At 44.7% G+C, this 16,134-nt stretch overlaps 2 protein-coding genes across 2 annotated transcripts in view; one reads left to right on the top strand and one right to left on the bottom strand.

Annotated features, from left to right (window-relative positions):
- Positions 1 to 1,933: 1,933 nt before the first annotated feature.
- On the bottom strand, positions 1,934 to 7,662 carry SMIM20 (small integral membrane protein 20). Its single transcript, XM_083630898.1, has 3 exons — positions 7,486 to 7,662; positions 3,502 to 3,558; positions 1,934 to 2,509 (listed from the first exon to the last, which is right to left on the bottom strand). The coding sequence occupies exons 1-3, from the start codon at positions 7,592 to 7,594 to the stop codon at positions 2,472 to 2,474; spliced, it is 204 nt and encodes a 67-aa protein (XP_083487024.1). The 5' UTR covers positions 7,595 to 7,662; the 3' UTR covers positions 1,934 to 2,471.
- A 5,505-nt stretch (positions 7,663 to 13,167) lies between these two features.
- Positions 13,168 to 16,134, top strand: part of SEL1L3 (SEL1L family member 3) — a 45,476-nt gene continuing 42,509 nt past the window's right edge. Inside the window, exons 1-2 of the mRNA XM_083630176.1 lie at positions 13,168 to 13,369; positions 15,370 to 15,937. Coding sequence (XP_083486302.1) covers positions 13,295 to 13,369; positions 15,370 to 15,937 — 643 coding nt within the window. The 5' untranslated portion in view covers positions 13,168 to 13,294. The remainder of the gene's footprint in view (positions 13,370 to 15,369; positions 15,938 to 16,134) is intronic.

Here is a 16,134-nt window from a genome sequence, read left to right as displayed (position 1 = left end):
AAAGCATCTGCTTTCCATGTAATATAGAAAAAAGAGGAGTGGTTGGCTTTTGCTGCCCAGCTCCCCAAGGGACTGAGTCCCCTAAGTCCATGAATGGATGGAGGCAGGATGCAGTGAAAGCAAGGCAGATCTTTATTTTTCTGTTGCAACAGAGTTCCCTCCACTCCTATCAAGGAGGCAAGAGAGATCCAGAACCAAGAAGAAACATCTCTTTTAAGGGTTTGCATTTTGGTGTGGAGAAGGACATCCCCTCTACAGTCAGAAATTACACATGTAAGGTGGGGTTGCTGTGGCTCAGACAGGCTGAGGTGTGATACTCCTGAGGATTTAGCAAGTTTTACATAGTTCCAAACAGTTTACACAGAATATTAGCATTTGATAAGAGAATCAGGATGCCCATCAGACATCCCTCAATGCAGAGCATCTGGGCAAACAATGGAGGTTCATAAATATAGCAGAGGAATCCCTTCAGGAAGTTCCCAATCGATCGCTATCTGCCTACCTGTTGTCAGGTAAGGGAGATTAAGGAGGCAGAGGAAATATTGAGTCTTTGGGAGAGCAAAGATGGCTTTTGGATTGCTCTCCTGTACTATTTTAGACATGTGGTTTATATACTTATGTATGTGTGTTTACCTTGTGCAATTACCAACATTTATTCTATATTTAAGACCTCAGAATTCCTAGAACACAGGCACAGGTCCAAGGTTCAATTGCCAGCATCCCTAGGTGGGGAAGAAAAGACTGTATAAGGCAGCCTCTTATTATCATCTAGGAATGGTCTACTAGTAAAATATACCTAGCCTCCAAAGCAATTTGTCCATAGTAGCCCTACTAAATATTTAGTAAAGGTTTGGGAAATGTTGCCAAGCAATAACAAATATAGCTCCCACACTTTTAATACTGCACCAGGGTGTAGGGGGGTGTAGTACCTCTGGGTGGGGGACACATCATGCTCCTTCCAGGGTAGTTTGTCCACTTTTGGTCCCCATCCTGAACTTGACTCTCAACCTGTGGCTCCTAGACGCTGTCAGCATGAGACAGTGGCCACACCCTTGGAAATAGCTTCGACTGGGTGGCTAAACCAGGTGAGGGTAGCCGATAGGTCTCAAACCCTCAGTGTGTTAGGGACTGCCCCTGCAAGCGAAGACAGGCTCCAGCAGATTGAGCGGACAAGACCAATAGTGGGTCCAATCGTCAATAAGGTGGTTTCTGCACGTGCTGTAGAGGGAAGTAAGGGGCAGATGGAGCTTGTCAAACCGGGAAAGTCGCTCATCTAGGAGAAGGAAAATTCTGATCTTAAACCTTTGCTGCTTGTGGGATATCTTCAAGAGAAGGTTCAGGAGTAAACCCTATACAAATCCAGAGTGGAGTCTCCAAGATGGTTGTATGGCACCTTGTAAGCCTCCTTCTGGCAACTCCTGCAGCCAAGCTGTGCCAAGTGTATTGCTCTGCTTTCCTTTGGACCTCACTAGTGAGGCTGAGACAGACGTCTTGTTGTCCAGGCAGCCCAGGACCTCCATGCACACTACTCAGGCTTGCGACCCAGGGAGGTCACTTCAATGCTGCTAACAGAGCAGTTTGACTTCACTGTTGGAGGAGCACTCCATTCTCTCTAGACTCAGTTGCCAACAATACTGCATCTCATTTGAATTTTGTATGTAACTGGCTACTCATTTGTCAGTTTATAGGGACAAGGCCATATTATTACAAGGTGCCAACGGGTCAGTTTGGCTGTCAGCTTGTGCGGCACATATATTTATGACATATGGACCACTGTCTGGACACTAGAGTGACCTTTGAGAAGACAGTAGTTGGCTATTCCCGCAGTTTCAAACTGAAACCAGGTTAGTAGAAAAAAATTAAAGCATTGCCAGGTTTTCTATGAAAAGAACTACTTACAGAAGTTCCAGGAAAAGACAAAAAGCTATGTAAAGTCATTCAAGAGATTTATATACAGAATAAGTCAATGAATCCAAATCTTTACTTTTGAACAGCGAGATTACACATTAATAAGTTATCTGAAATTGAGTTTTTCTCTTAACAACAACAAAATCCATGAAAACTGAACTACAGTACTACAGTTTAGTTCAATCCAAATGTTACAATCAATGTACATAATTTAAAACTCTCTCGCACCTCATTAGTTCCATAATCTACTCTGGTAATGTCTTCACTACATTCACCAAAGCAATTCTCCTTCATTCCTCCAATGAAGAAAAAGGCAGTAATTCCATTTGCTTAATAGAAAACATTCAGTGCAGCGTTTCCTACTACATCGCTGGGGGAAAAGTGGGCTTTATCTCTTGAGAGCCAACAGCTGCTACTGCTCTTTATTTAAAGTGGTATTATAAAACAATTCCACGTGTGGAGTTCTTTTTCTGCATGATCTTGGTTGACTCAAAGAACCAGAAGCATCACTGATGGAATAAGGGAAAATACATTCATTGGTGAGATCCTACCCAAAGAAGTCCTTACTTTCTTCCAAATGGATCAGACCATACTTTCAATCCTTTGGATAAAACAGGAGAGATAAAAAAGCATTTTAGAAGGCTGTTGTAATGTCAATAAATGTACGTATTCTCTACAACCTAGCTTCTCTGCATGAAGTTATACATGTGAGTACATTACATATTTTGAACAACTGGACAAGGACCATGTCTGAAGAGAGTCTGAAACATGGGATGTGATCTTCTTGGTCCCACATGCATAGGACAGCATACAGATGTTATCGTCACTGAGAGCTCAAGGAGAATCAACAGGGTTACACACCCCATGTTTCTCCTAATGTAAGTCATCCATCAAAGCAAACAAACTTTTTCTGTGCCAAAACCAGGCATGACTGCAGACTGAAATGAGTCACAATAATTTGCCTCATCTGAATAATCTGAACATTTTGAGCATCTTGCTCGAGAAAGGGATATTTTTGACTGAGTTGCTGCAATTGAGAACACCAGTTGGAATATTACTCATTCAAAAAGATAAAGTGACTATTACCAGAATTATATGAAAGAAAGATAAAACAGTATTTTCAACAGTTCTTCTGAGATCAAAGGTAATTTCTTACAGTATTTCTTGCACAGGCATATGACTATATTAGTACAGAATACAATGTTCTGGACCTTGTATGAAGGGAATCTGTGTGTATGCATAATTCTGCTTCTCACCAAAATACTTAAAAGCTAGGGTCCAATCTTTGTACAATAACCTCTGCTTGTAGCTGAAAGGTAGAACAGAGTGAAAAACACATACAGATGCCCTTCTATTTGAATCACAACATGAATACTTTGTACTGAAGCATTCATATCCAGTTGCATCTTTTTTTGTATGAAACAGGCTCACCTTGTACTTGTCTAAGTAATCGTTTTAGAAACGTACTAAAGGTCATTTGGATGAATTCCTAAATTAACTCCTTTGCATGTCAACGTCTTTGGAATTGGAATACAGTATTAAGATATACATAATTTACATAAACACAGCTCAACTAAGCGTTTAGAGATATACCTGTAGGCTGAACATCTTCTTGTATAACACCAGCTCGATTTATTGCTTGCTCCTTTTCTGGTAAACACAAAACATTACAGTAAGTAAGATAGTACATTTATCCCTTAGTGTGGGAAGAAAATGATGGACACCAGCCTGCTCAAAACACCCATCTACCCTAATCGCGATCTCTAAAATAATATATGAGGCACTTTTCTGACTCAAAACTGCCCCTCACCCGGCTCTTCCATCCCCTTCCTCCTCATCCTGCACAAGATGAAGGGCAACTATCTACGGCGGGGAGCCTGGTCTATTGTCTAGACTCCCCACAAGTTTTAGATGTGCCTCCTCTGAAGGCATGTAATTCTGCTCTATGTTCAGGGTAACGGAATGATCCTATCGCACAGGCAGACGCAGTAGAATAACTTTAAACCAATGAAGCTGGTGAGAAAGAGATACGGGCAGAGCAGTTAAGTTGTTCAAGGATGCAGCCTCCTTTATAAGTAGGTATTTTGGTCCCACAGGTATCTTTCATTACTTAAGGCAGGGGTTGGCAACCTAAGGCCCGGGGGCCGGATGCGGCCCAATCTCCTTCTCAATCTACCCCATGGATGGTCCGGGAATCAGCGTTTTTTTACCTGAGTAGAATGTGTCCTTTTATTTAAAATGCATCTCTGGGCTATTTGTGGGGCCTGCCTGGTGTTTTTACATGAGTAGAATGTGTGCTTTTATGTAAAATGCATCTCTGGGTTATCTGTGGGGCATAGGAATTTGTTCATTTATTTTTTTTTTCAAAATATAGTCTGGCCCACCACATGGTCTGAGGGACGGTGGACCGGCCCACGGCGGCTGAAAAAGGTTGCTGACCCCTGACTTGAGGTATTTATTGCAGCACACAGCTTGAGAATTACTGGTTTAAGCACCAACAAATACTGGATTTGTGGGCAGGAAACATTAGCACCATAGTAAATGAAAATGCTGGGAAAATATTTTAAAATCAGATAACAAAGTAAAAGGAAAAAATGGGCCAAAGAGCCTGAACTGTGTACTATTACTGCTTTGCTTATCTTCAACAATTAATCATCTGACTCTGTTTGTAACAGAAAGGAATATTCACAGTAGGAAGTGTAACATTCTTGTGTCAGATACAATGCTAAAGGTTCTGAACCACTGTCGGAAATACCACCTCGTATTACTGTACTTATTATTCCTTCTCACCATCTTTCCAATGTATGCCTTCTTTCTTTAGGGAGCAAGGAAGAGAGAGTTAGGACAGTATTATATGTACCACTCATTTCTACTGTGTAAGTATACTGAGGCTCTGGAATCAGACTGCATTAGTCAATGCTCCCTCTGCTGGTTTTATAATAGAAAGCACTGCCTGTGCAATTTGCGCATTTCATTTTTAATAAAATTACTTCCAAAGCTGAACTTCCCATTTTAATCATCATGGATTAGAATTAGAGAACAGAAACTCACAAAGCATATTCGGTTCATAGCTGTCAACGTTTTCCTTTTTTTAAAGGGAAATTGCCTTATTCCGAATAGGATTCCTCACAAGAAAAGGGAAGAGTTGACAGCTATGATTTGGTCTGTGATGTCGAAGGATTGAAATACAGTGGTACCTCGGGTTACATATGCTTCAGGTTACATACGCTTCAGGTTACAGACTCCGCTAACCCAGAAATAGTGCTTCAGGATGAGAACAGAAATTGTGCTCCGACGGCGCGGCAGCAGCAGGAGTCCCCATTAGCTAAAGTTGTGCTTCAGCTTAAGAACAGACATCCAGAACAAATTAAGTACTTAACCCGAGGTACCACTGTACCTTCTCCCCACTCATATATAGAGAGCATGGTATGACGAGTATGGGTACCAGTCATAAATGCTTCTGCTCCTGTTTGTGTATTTCATATATGAGAATCAGGTCCTGAACACAACAGTCCCAGCTGCACAAACCAAAACGGTCCTAGTAGAACATCACCCCAAGGAAATACAGTGGTACCTCGGGTTAAGTACTTAATTCGTTCCGGAGGTCCATTCTTAACCTGAAACTGTTCTTAACCTGAAGCACCACTTTAGCTAATGGGGCCTCCCGCTGCCAGAGCACGATTTCTGTTCTCATCCTGCAGCAAAGTTCTTAACCTGAGGTACTATTTCTGGGTTAGCAGAGTCTGTATCCTGAAACATCTGTAAGCTGAAGCATATATAACCCGAGGTACCACTGTACTGTGTGCAATGTGCCTGCATGCCAGCCAGGGAGACGAGTGTCCCCCTCCTTCAAAAGGAATAACAACATAAATTTAAGTTACAGGTAAGTAGCTGTGTTGGTCTGCCGTAGTAAAAAAAAATTAAAAAAAATTGAAGAAGGTATCTGAAGAAGTGTGCGTGCACACAAAAGCTCATACCAATAACAAACTCAGTTGGTCTCTAAGGTGCTACTGGAAGGATCTCTTTCCGCAGGGCCTGTAAGACAGAGTTGTTCCACCTGGCCTTTGGCTCAGAATCAGTTTGATTCCCTCCCCCTTTTTCTTTTTCCTTTCTCCTCCTATGATGAGATTGCTCCCTAATTATTTTAATATTGTATCTTAATCTTTTAAACTGTATTTTAATCAACTTGTTTTTATTATTGGTTTTTAGCCGCCCTGAGCCCGGTCTTGGCTGGGGAGGGTGGGGTATAAATAAAAATTTATTATTACTATTTTTATTATTAGAGATGCATGCACATTCATTTTTTAACGACTGCACAGTTAAAGTGACGAGTTTTATATGTAAATGAACCTTAGGGTATTAGCACCCTGGAGAGAGCTTTCCTTTTTCCTCAAAGGCAAAGCTTCTTCAGTCCACTAAATTGAGATTTGAAGTTGTATCATAGGTGATGGCGAACATGACACTTGAACCATCAACGTCCTATACAGGGAGATGCTCTTTTCATTATACAATTAACTCAGAAGTAGATTTATGACATAATTCATCTAGGATACTGGGTTTTTTGTTTTTTGCAATCAAGCAATTATAGTACGAACTAGAGATGCCCATTCACTGTGTTCAGAAGCACAAGGCTTTTTTTTTTTAAGGAAGAAAATAGCCTTATAGGCTGTTTTGGGGACCATCTCACTTGCCTCCCCCAAAGAAGCCGATTTCCACTGTAACTCAGGGCAGCCAAATACCCCACCCCCCAAAAAAACACAAATCCATGCGTGGAATGTTCTATCCTCTACAACACCCAGGGTGTGGGTGTGTTTCCATTGAAATAATGGAAATAATAATGCTTTCCATTGATTGAAACAAAAAGCAAACAAAGTCAGAGAGCTTGTGTTTGACTAAATCGTAGGCCCAGTAGATTCACTGAAATAATAATAATAGCAATTGTTGTTGTTGTTATTACAACCATACTTTATTATTATTATATATTGATGGGGGAAATCTACAACCCTACTTTTTATTATTATTATAATTATTATTTTGAGGGGGAAATCTACAACCCTAATTTATTATTATTGTTGTTGTTGTTGTTGTTATTTACTGGGGGGGGGAATATACAACCCTAATTAAAAAACCTACAAGGGAGAAATACATTTTTTGTTTTTTTAAGGATCAAACATCCCCTCAGCTTTCTGAGCACCTGGATAGGCTTTTCTAATAATAAGAATTCTTGTCAGCAGGCGCCTTTAAAAAAAAAAAAAAGCGAAGGCGCCTGCCTGATTTCTCAAGAGGCAGGGAGTTCCGAAGTTCCCTTCATATCGCCCAAAGCGGCTCGTCATCTAACTCTCCTTGCACCCGGGTCCGTGACAAGACCCTCGATGTCGGGTTCACACGTGCAGCTCCGCTCCCGCGTCAGGTAAAGCGGAGAGCGGGAGATGCAGGGAGGAAAAAGCCGCTCTGAGGAAAAGCTGCGCGCGCAGCCAACGGCCGCTTGCTATCCCTTCGAGATTCGAACAGGGGCGGGGCTCCGGCCAAGCGGCAGAAGGCCGCGCGTGCGCAGAACGCGCTCTCCGCTCGACTTACTGTACTCCTCGAGGTGCGTCAGGGGCCGAAAGTAGATGGGGTAGAAGGCCGCCCCCAGCACGGCCACGAAGCCGCCGAAGATCAGCAGCGTGCGCGACACGCGAGCCATGAGGAGACGCCGCGGAGCCCAGCACGACCTCTCTCCCCTACCGCCCTCGGAGGAAACTCCTTCCGCTTCCGGGTGGCGAAGAGCGGACTCACTCGGAACAGAGGAGCAACGAGTTCGCTTGACTGCCCCCTGGCGGCGGAGGACGGAAACAACCCAAGTCCGCGAAACGACGTGCAGACTTGCCGCCTAAAATTGCCTTAGCTTGCAGGTCTCTCCTGCAACGATTCTAATTACAGGGGACCTTGGAAATTCTCCTCTTTTTTTTGGGATGCGACTCTTGTGAGATTTCCAGAGGAGGAAATTAATAAAAAAAATCCCAAATGCATATTAGTAAATTTGCCCTGGATGAATCCCAAGCCGGAATTAAGATTGCCGGAAAAAATACAGTGGTTCTAGGACCAATCTATTGTTCTAGGACCAATCAGACTGCTGCATTCTGAATCCTATTGTTCTAGGACCAATCAGACTGCTGCATTCTGAATCCTATTGTTCTAGGACCAATCAGACTGCTGCATTCTGAATCCTATTGTTCTAGGACCAATCAGACTGCTGCATTCTGAATCCTGTTGTTCTAGGACCAATCAGACTGCTGCATTCTGCATCCTGTTGTTCTAGGACCAATCCGACTGCTGCATTTTGGATCCTATTCAGCTCAGTACATAACACTGCGGTTGGCGGGGATTCGTTTTCAGAGCAGATCTTGCCCTGCTGGAGGGCATGAGGGGGACAGATGCGGTGTTATTATTATTATTTATTGAATTTATATATCGCCCTATACCCGGGGTCTCAAGGTGATTCACAGAATAAAATCAAGATATAAAACCGTAATTGCAAGTGCCCTAAGAAAAAGGCTCCTCCATCCAGTTTCTATGCATAATTTCATAAACTATCATGACACCTCTTGCTCACCTTTTAAACTAAGAAGTCCCAAACGCTTCAACTTTTCCCCATAGGAGAGCCGCTTCACCTCCTTGATCATTTATTTGGCTTGCCCTTTTCTGAACCTTTTCCCACTCTGCGTTATGCTTTTTGAGGTGAGATGATGCAAAAATGTACACAGTTCCCAATGTGGCTGCACCATAGATTTGGATAACAACATTATATCGGCAATATTTTACAGGTGAAGGAGAGTGCCGAGGCAGAAAGACGCACAACACTAGGACTTGCTATTGCTAAACAGTTTGGGCATCTGAGGTTTTCCTGATCTGCCTTCTGCCTTCCCTCATTACTGAACACAGCCACCAGCACACATATGGCAGGAGAAAATAGATAGGCAATCTGTCTTACAGTGAACGCTGCCTGCCATTATTTGTATTCTTCATTGGGGAATCATCACAACCTATAAGCTTCTGAGGAAGGTGTTATGTACTGAGTTGAATAAGATCCAAAATGCAGCAGTCTGATTGGTCCTAGAACAATAGGATTCAGAATACAGCAATCTGCTTGGTCCTAGAACAATAGGATTCAGAATGCAGCAGCCTGATTGGTCCTAGAACAATGGGATCCAGAATGCAGCAGTCTGATTGGTCCACAGGAGCCACCCAATCCAGCTCCAGGTGGAAGTGAATCCGCAACCTGATTGGCCTACAGGAGAATCCCGGAATTAGCCAATCACGTGGAGCCCATTGTGTAAATAATGTATATAAAGCAGACATTCTGGGGGAACTTCCATTCCTCCTCAACACTATGAGCTGAATAAAGAGCATGAAATCCACTGACTCCGAGTATATTTCAGAACCCCAGCGTATGTCAGAACACACTTTGACAAGTCACTGTTCTATGCTATCTCCCCCATTTTCAATTTTACTATATTAAATGTGTGTGGGGGGAATAATGGCAATGCACATTTTAGGGTGTACAGTTGCAACATTGGTTGTTTTTGCAGCATGGGGGAGGCGCTGCTTGAAGGGCATGGGGCCAAGAATATGAGAAGATTGCTCCTGCGGTGGAATATGGTTTCGTTTCCTGCTCAACCGGTTCAAACCTCTAATAAAGTCAGCTGAGGCTGGATAAAATCTTTTCAAGGGGAAAATCTTTTCTCTTTTACTACTTTCCATCACATGAAAGCGAATGATTCTTTTTTTAAAAAACCATTTTTTACTTTAGCTTGACACTTGTCTTCATTTTGATGACAAATCTAAACAGAGGAAAATCCAGAAAATACTACCAAATATGGCACATTATTCTTTACACACTTACAGCTAAATCAGACTTGTTGTAGTGCTTGATGTGAACAAGATCTCCTGCTTTTAATTAAAAAGAAAAAAACCACAACAGAGGGTTCACTAAGGAGCCCATGGGGGGCTTTAACCCCTCTGCAGTGTTTCCCTTAATTAAATGCTATTTGCCTTGCAGGGGAAAACATATACAGTAGTTGCTCATATGGTTTCTATCTCTCTGTGTGATGATTTAAACTGGAAAAACATTGCAGGGAAAGGTTACAAACACCTCCCTGTAGTTCTGCTGCAAATTTTCTTTCCTCCTCTTTACAAATCTCTTGCATTGTGTCTAGGTAAAGGTAAAGGGACCATTAGGTCCAATCGTGACCGACTCTGGGGTTGCGCCGCTCATCTCACTTTATTGGCCAAGGGAGCCGGCGTACAGCTTCCAGGTCATGTGGCCAGCATGACTAAGCCGCTTCTGGTGAACCAGAGCAGCGCACAGAAATGCCGTTTACCTTCCCGCTGGAGCGGTACCTATTTATCTACTTGCACTTTGACGTGCTTTCGAGCTGCTAGGTTGGCAGGAGCAGGGACCGAGAAACAGGAGTTCACCCCATCACGGGGATTCGAACCACCGACCTTCTGATCGGCAAGTCCTAGGCTCTGTGGTTTAACCCACAGCGCCACCCGCATCCCATTGTGTCTAACCTGGCCCTTAATAGAAGGACTGACGTTCTGTTGGTTTATTATGGAACAATAGTCATAGAATCACAGAATTGTAGAGTTGGGAGGGGCTTTGATCTGCATCTTGAAGACATCTGTAGATGTGAGTGATGTTTAAAATGTGGTTTGCACCTGGGGGGGAAAGAAGAGCATCACACAAGGAAATACTTCACACCACACTGCATAACTGTCTCCCTGTTTTAAGTTGTGTTCCCATTCCGGATTTTCTTAAAGACAAGTTTGCACCTCAATAAAGAGTTGCAGGCTGTGATTGGAGGTCCTTAGCAAACAAAACCTCTCCTTCGGCTAGGAAACATATCCATGCAGGTTAACCCTGGAAACATATGGATTGTGAAGCCTAAGGGCTCTTATACAACATCCTTAAGATGCTCTGGCTGGGTTCCTGCTGCAACTTCACAATGTGCACATATATTCCAACTCTCTCTTTATAAGGTGCCTTATTTTCAAGCACGGACGCGGGTGGCGCTGTGGGTTAAACCACAGAGCCTAGGACTTGCCGATCAGAAGTTCGGCAATTCGAATCCCTGTGACGGGGTGAGCTCCCGTTGCTCGGTCCCTGCTCCTGCCAACCTAGCAGTTCGAAAGCACGTCCAAGTGCAAGTAGATAAATAGGTACCACTCTGGCGGGAAGGTAAACAGCGTTTCCGTGCGCTGCTTTGGTTCGCCAGAAGCGGCTTAGTCATGCTGGCCACATGACCCGGAAGCTGTACGCCGACTCCCTCGGCCAATAAAGCGAGATGAGCGCTGCAACCCCAGAGTCAGTCACGACTGGACCTAATGGTCAGGGGTCCCTTTACCTTTACTATTTTCAAGCACCTCTCTGGTTTGGCCATCACTGAGTCACCCTGTTGCTCCATCTACACCAGCACTGTCTATTGTGACTGGCAACAGCTGCCTTTCCCAGCCCCGCTACATGAGACCCCTCAAGTGAAGGTGCCAGATCTCATTTTTTATTATTTAAATATTTATTTATACTTTTCAGGTTTATACATTTCACTGATTTTCCAATCATTTTTACATTTCAAATTTGACTTCCTTCCCCCTCTTTCTGAGGTTCCTTAAATTTATTTTTAATACCTTCTGCATATCCAAATTAACTTAATTTGCTCATTTACTCATCTTCTTTCATCTTATGAAGCTGCAGGTTATTACAATAACCCTGCCAATGTTTTTATCTGTTTACAATTTATCTGTAAATATTCAATAAACCATTTCCATTCTTTTATAAAAAGTTTGTTATCTTGATTTCTTATTCTTCCGGTCAGTTTCACCATTTCTTCATATTCCATACGTTTTTGTGTCCATTCTTTGCTGGGACTTCTGCTGGTTTCCATTTTGGGGTGAGCAACATTCTTGTTAGGGACGCGGGTGGCGCTGTGGGTTAAACCACAGAGCCTAGGACTTGCCGATCAGAAGGTCGGCGGTTCGAATCCCCACGACAGTGTGTGCTCCCGTTGCTCGGTCCCTGCTCCTGCCAACCTAGCAGTTCAAAAGCACATCAAAGTGCAAGTAGATAAATAGGTACCGCTCCGGCGGGAAGGTAAACGGCGTTTCCATGCGCTGCTCTGGTTCACCAGAAGTGGCTTAGTCATGCTGGCCACATGACCCGGAAGCTGTATGCCGGCTCCCTCGGCCAATAAAGCGAGATGAGCGCCGCAACCCCAGAGTCGGTCACGACTGGACCTAATGGTCAGGGGTCCCTTTACCTTTACCTTTAACATTCTTGCCGGTGAAGGTGCCAGATCTGGGACTTTTCTGCACCCCAAAGCATGGTGTTTTAGCACTGAAAAGCCACAACCCTCCTTTGTAGCTCTTCGGGGTTCAGCATCTTCATTTGGACCTCTCAAAAACTTAAAATCTCCGAATGGCTGGCAGAGGCATCTTTAACCTTCCGCACACCATCCTTTGCACACTCACTGGGGGAGACGCAGCCCAGTGGGTCTTAAGGATGCTCAGCTTTCTATTAAATGTCTCCGTGCGTGTCTTTGCTTAGATGAATAAAGAAAAGGGCTGCCATCGGCGTACCAACACCCTTTGCTTTAGAAGGGACTTCAGGGGTCATCTAGTCCAACCCTCTGGAATTCCAGGACTGGACAGACTTTAATTCGCGACAGTAATACAGGAGGCACAGAAAAACCTTTATCGATTTGTCACAGGGGTGCTTTAATGTCTCAGGGAGTTCTTTGTTTGGGAGGAGGGACCCAACCCATTAGTACAATGGAAGGAGAGGTGGTGGCCACCTACCGGGGTGCCAATTTGAATTAAAATATGGGGGGGGGCAGGTAAGTCCCGCCCCCCATAATCCATCACAAGACACACTGTTTGAATGGCACTCGGGGGGGGGGGCAGCCCCCTGGAATATTTTATGGGGGGCGCCCGAAGGGACCTCAGCCCGAAAGAGTTTGCTCCAAGCCACCTGCCATGTCTGATCTAGTTGAGACTCCTGCGTTGCGCGGGGTTGGACTAGATGACCCTCGGGTCCCCTGCCCAGTTAGCAGCGATTCTCGGTCGCCCCTTGACAGCTGGTTGCAGCCGCCCGGGAAAAAATCCTCTACACGCGCTCAGAGGCACCATCGGGGTTTTCCTTTCGCCGCCGTGGCGCTCCCAGCCCAAGGCGCACCTGCCGCGCCCGGCTGGCTCCTCCTGCTTCCTCCTCCAAGCCGGAGGCATCGCCCGCCAGGAAGCCGGATCCGTGTCGCAAACATAGCCACACACCCATCTCGCTCCGGGACAGGGTTTCCCGGCTCGGCCAAGTCACCCCCGAGGAAGAGAGGGAGGAGAAGCAGGCGCAGCCATGGAGAGCGCCGTGGGGCGCACCGTGCGCCTCCGGGCGGCTGCCGGCTGCCTCTGCCTCCTCTGGCTGCTGCTGGTGAGTTGGCTCCTCGGGTCTCCTGCCGCGTGGGGTGGGCAGGTGGGTGCTCGCCTGGGGGAGAGGGGGGCAAAGCTATTGTGCCATCGGTTTGGGGTGCTTCACTTCACTTCTTCTCCTTCTCCTTCTATATAATTTTTATTACATGTTCTGTTTTACAATCTAAAATACTAATTTTAATTTTTAATTTTAATTTTAAAATACTAATTTTACATCCTTAAGATGTCCATGACTTCCTTTCTTCTCTTTCCACGGTTCATTTTACATATCAGTGCCTTTTTTTCTGGGGTCAGGCATACCCCTAAACATTTTGTGAATCTAAGTTTGGCTTCATTGAGGGGCAGTACAGTGGTACCTCAGGTTACATACGCTTCAGGTTACAGATGCTTCAGGTTACAGACTCCGCTAACCCAGAAATAGTGCTTCAGGTTAAGAACTTTGCTTCAGGTTGAGAACAGAAATCGTGTTCCGGCGGTGCTGCGGCAGCAGGAGGCCCCATTAGCTAAAGTGATGCTTCAGGTTAAGAACAGTTTCAGGTTAAGAACAGACCTCCGGAATGAATTAAGTACTTAACCCAAGGTACCACTGTATTTCAATATGAGTAGGAAAATGAGAGTACCCCAAAACATTTTTTTAAAGGAAAAAACCCACTGCATATCAGAAATCCCTACATGTTTTACAAAAACTATACCATTCAGTAATCCATTATTGTACCCATCAAAACTTATTTACACTGCTGAATTTATCTTAGTCTGCCAGCGGTTTCAGCTGTACACAATTATTCCCCATATATTCAACAAATGTTTTCCGATCTTCTTTGAATCTTCTTGTTCTCTTATTCTATGTTAAGTCTGCAAGTTGTGCATATTTCTTCTTCTTCTTCTTCTTCTTCCCCTCCTTTTTGAAACCAACATTTCATTGTACATTTCCCCCCAAAAGCCATAACACAGCAATATACCGTATTTTTCGCCCCATAGGACGCACCTAGTTTTTTTGGGGGGGAATAAAGAAAAAAAAATTCCCCCCCAGGTGCGGGGCTGGGGAAGCCCGAGCTTCCCCCGACCCCAGCCCCCAGAACAGGCTGCTATCCACTAGCCGTGGGAAAGCCGCGCGAAGCCGCAGCGCTGAGCTCAGCACGCCAAGCTTCGGGCTTCGCACAGCGCTCCACTAGCCGTGGGAGAGCCGTGCGAAGTAGCGCAGCGCTGTGCGAAGCCCGAAGCTTGGAGCGTGCTGAGCTCAGCGCGCCCCAAGCTTCTGGGTGCAGGCAAGCTCTCCGCTAGCCGTGGGAGAGCTGCGTCTCCCACGGCTAGCGGATAGCTTCAGCGAAAGCCTGCATTCGCCCCATAGGATACACGCACATTTCCCCTTCATTTTTGGAGGGGAAAAATTGCGTCCTATAGGGTGAAAAATACGATAGTTGTTGTTGTTGTTGTTTAGTCGTGTCCGACTCTTCGTGACCCCATGGACCAGAGCATGCCAGGCACTCCTGTCTTCCACTGCCTCCTGCCGTTTGGTCAAACTCCTGCTGGTAGCTTTGAGAACACTGTCCAACCATTTCGTTCTCTGTCGTCCCCTTCTCCTTGTGCCCTCCATCTTTCCCAACATCAAATACAGTCATGCATCTTATTACGTTTGCTTCAGGTTAAATCTTTTCAGGTTGTGTCCCACGGCGACCCAGAGGTACCGGAAAGGGTTACTTCCAGGTTTCACCACCCATGCATGCGCAGACGCTCAAAATGTCCTCACACGCATGTGCAGAAGCGGGAAATCGCAACCCACGCAGACATGGAGACGCAGGTTGTGTTCTGCTCATGTTGCGAACGGGGCTCTGGAACGGATCCCATTCGTAACCAGAGGTACCACTGTAACCATTTGGTTTACAACTCTGCCAAAATTCCGAGTGAGGAACATCTTAATGAAGATAATTAAAGCTCACTTTTGCATCAGTTGCCCTTAAATATTAAATAAGTTAACATATGGCATCTTTTTTTTCCCCTTAGAAAAGTGTGCCGTCTTTTGGAAAGGACACATTGCTCACAACACCTGTCACTCCTCAGCCCAAACCTGATGTATTTTATGAAGATTTCATTCATCTGAATGTTTTGAACAAAAGAGTTCTCAACGATACTGAAATCTCCGTTGACTATTTATGCTCCGAACCTTGCACTGTTACTATAGAAGCCATAGCGTCACTGGAATTCAGAACTGGTGTGTCCGTCTATAAGGAGAGGTGGGAGAATGACAAATATCTCCACACCACTAGAAACAGAACCGTAAACTTGAAATTTCCAAACAGCATGGTTTTCAGAGATGACTATTTCATCAGACGCTCCGTCATCGTACACACAGTGATACTATATGCATGGATTATTCACAAACAAAGAGGGATCCACCATGGTAAACGAAAGGAAGGCTACTTGCAGGCAATTGCAAAGGACTACACTTTGCTGGAATCTGTTCCGCCTTTCGAACGTCCCTACAAAGAACACCGAGTGTGTATGAAATGGAGCTTGGAATATACCTGGAGGCTGCAGGCAAACATAATGCGTTGGTGTCCCCATGAGAATGGTAAGTATTTTTCTTATGTGCAGCAGAACAGCACATTGTGTAAATGAATTTGCAACTAGCAAGGTGCTCAGCTCACCTGGTGGCGCATCTTTGAAATCTGCAGCCTGGACTCAATTGACATTTTGCGTGTGGATTTTTCAAGCGTACGAGGAGAGGACTTATGGAGTAGAATTGTCTACTGGCTGATGTTGTCGCAA

Source organism: Podarcis filfolensis (genome assembly GCF_964270895.1).
Source record: "Podarcis filfolensis genome assembly, chromosome: 9".
Taxonomy (NCBI): domain Eukaryota; kingdom Metazoa; phylum Chordata; class Lepidosauria; order Squamata; family Lacertidae; genus Podarcis; species Podarcis filfolensis.
Note: the sequence above shows the minus strand (reverse complement) of the source record. Positions and strands in the feature narration are given on the sequence as shown.

Coding starts and splice junctions, on each gene's coding strand:
- SMIM20 (XM_083630898.1), bottom strand. CDS start 7,594: ATGGCTCGCGTGTCGCGCACGCTGCTGATCTTCGGCGGCTTCGTGGCC. Junction 3,559..7,485: donor GACGCACCTCGAGGAGTACA/GTAAGTCGAGCG, acceptor TGTGTTTACCAG/AAAAGGAGCAAGCAATAAAT. Junction 2,510..3,501: donor AGAAGATGTTCAGCCTACAG/GTATATCTCTAA, acceptor TTTTATCCAAAG/GATTGAAAGTATGGTCTGAT.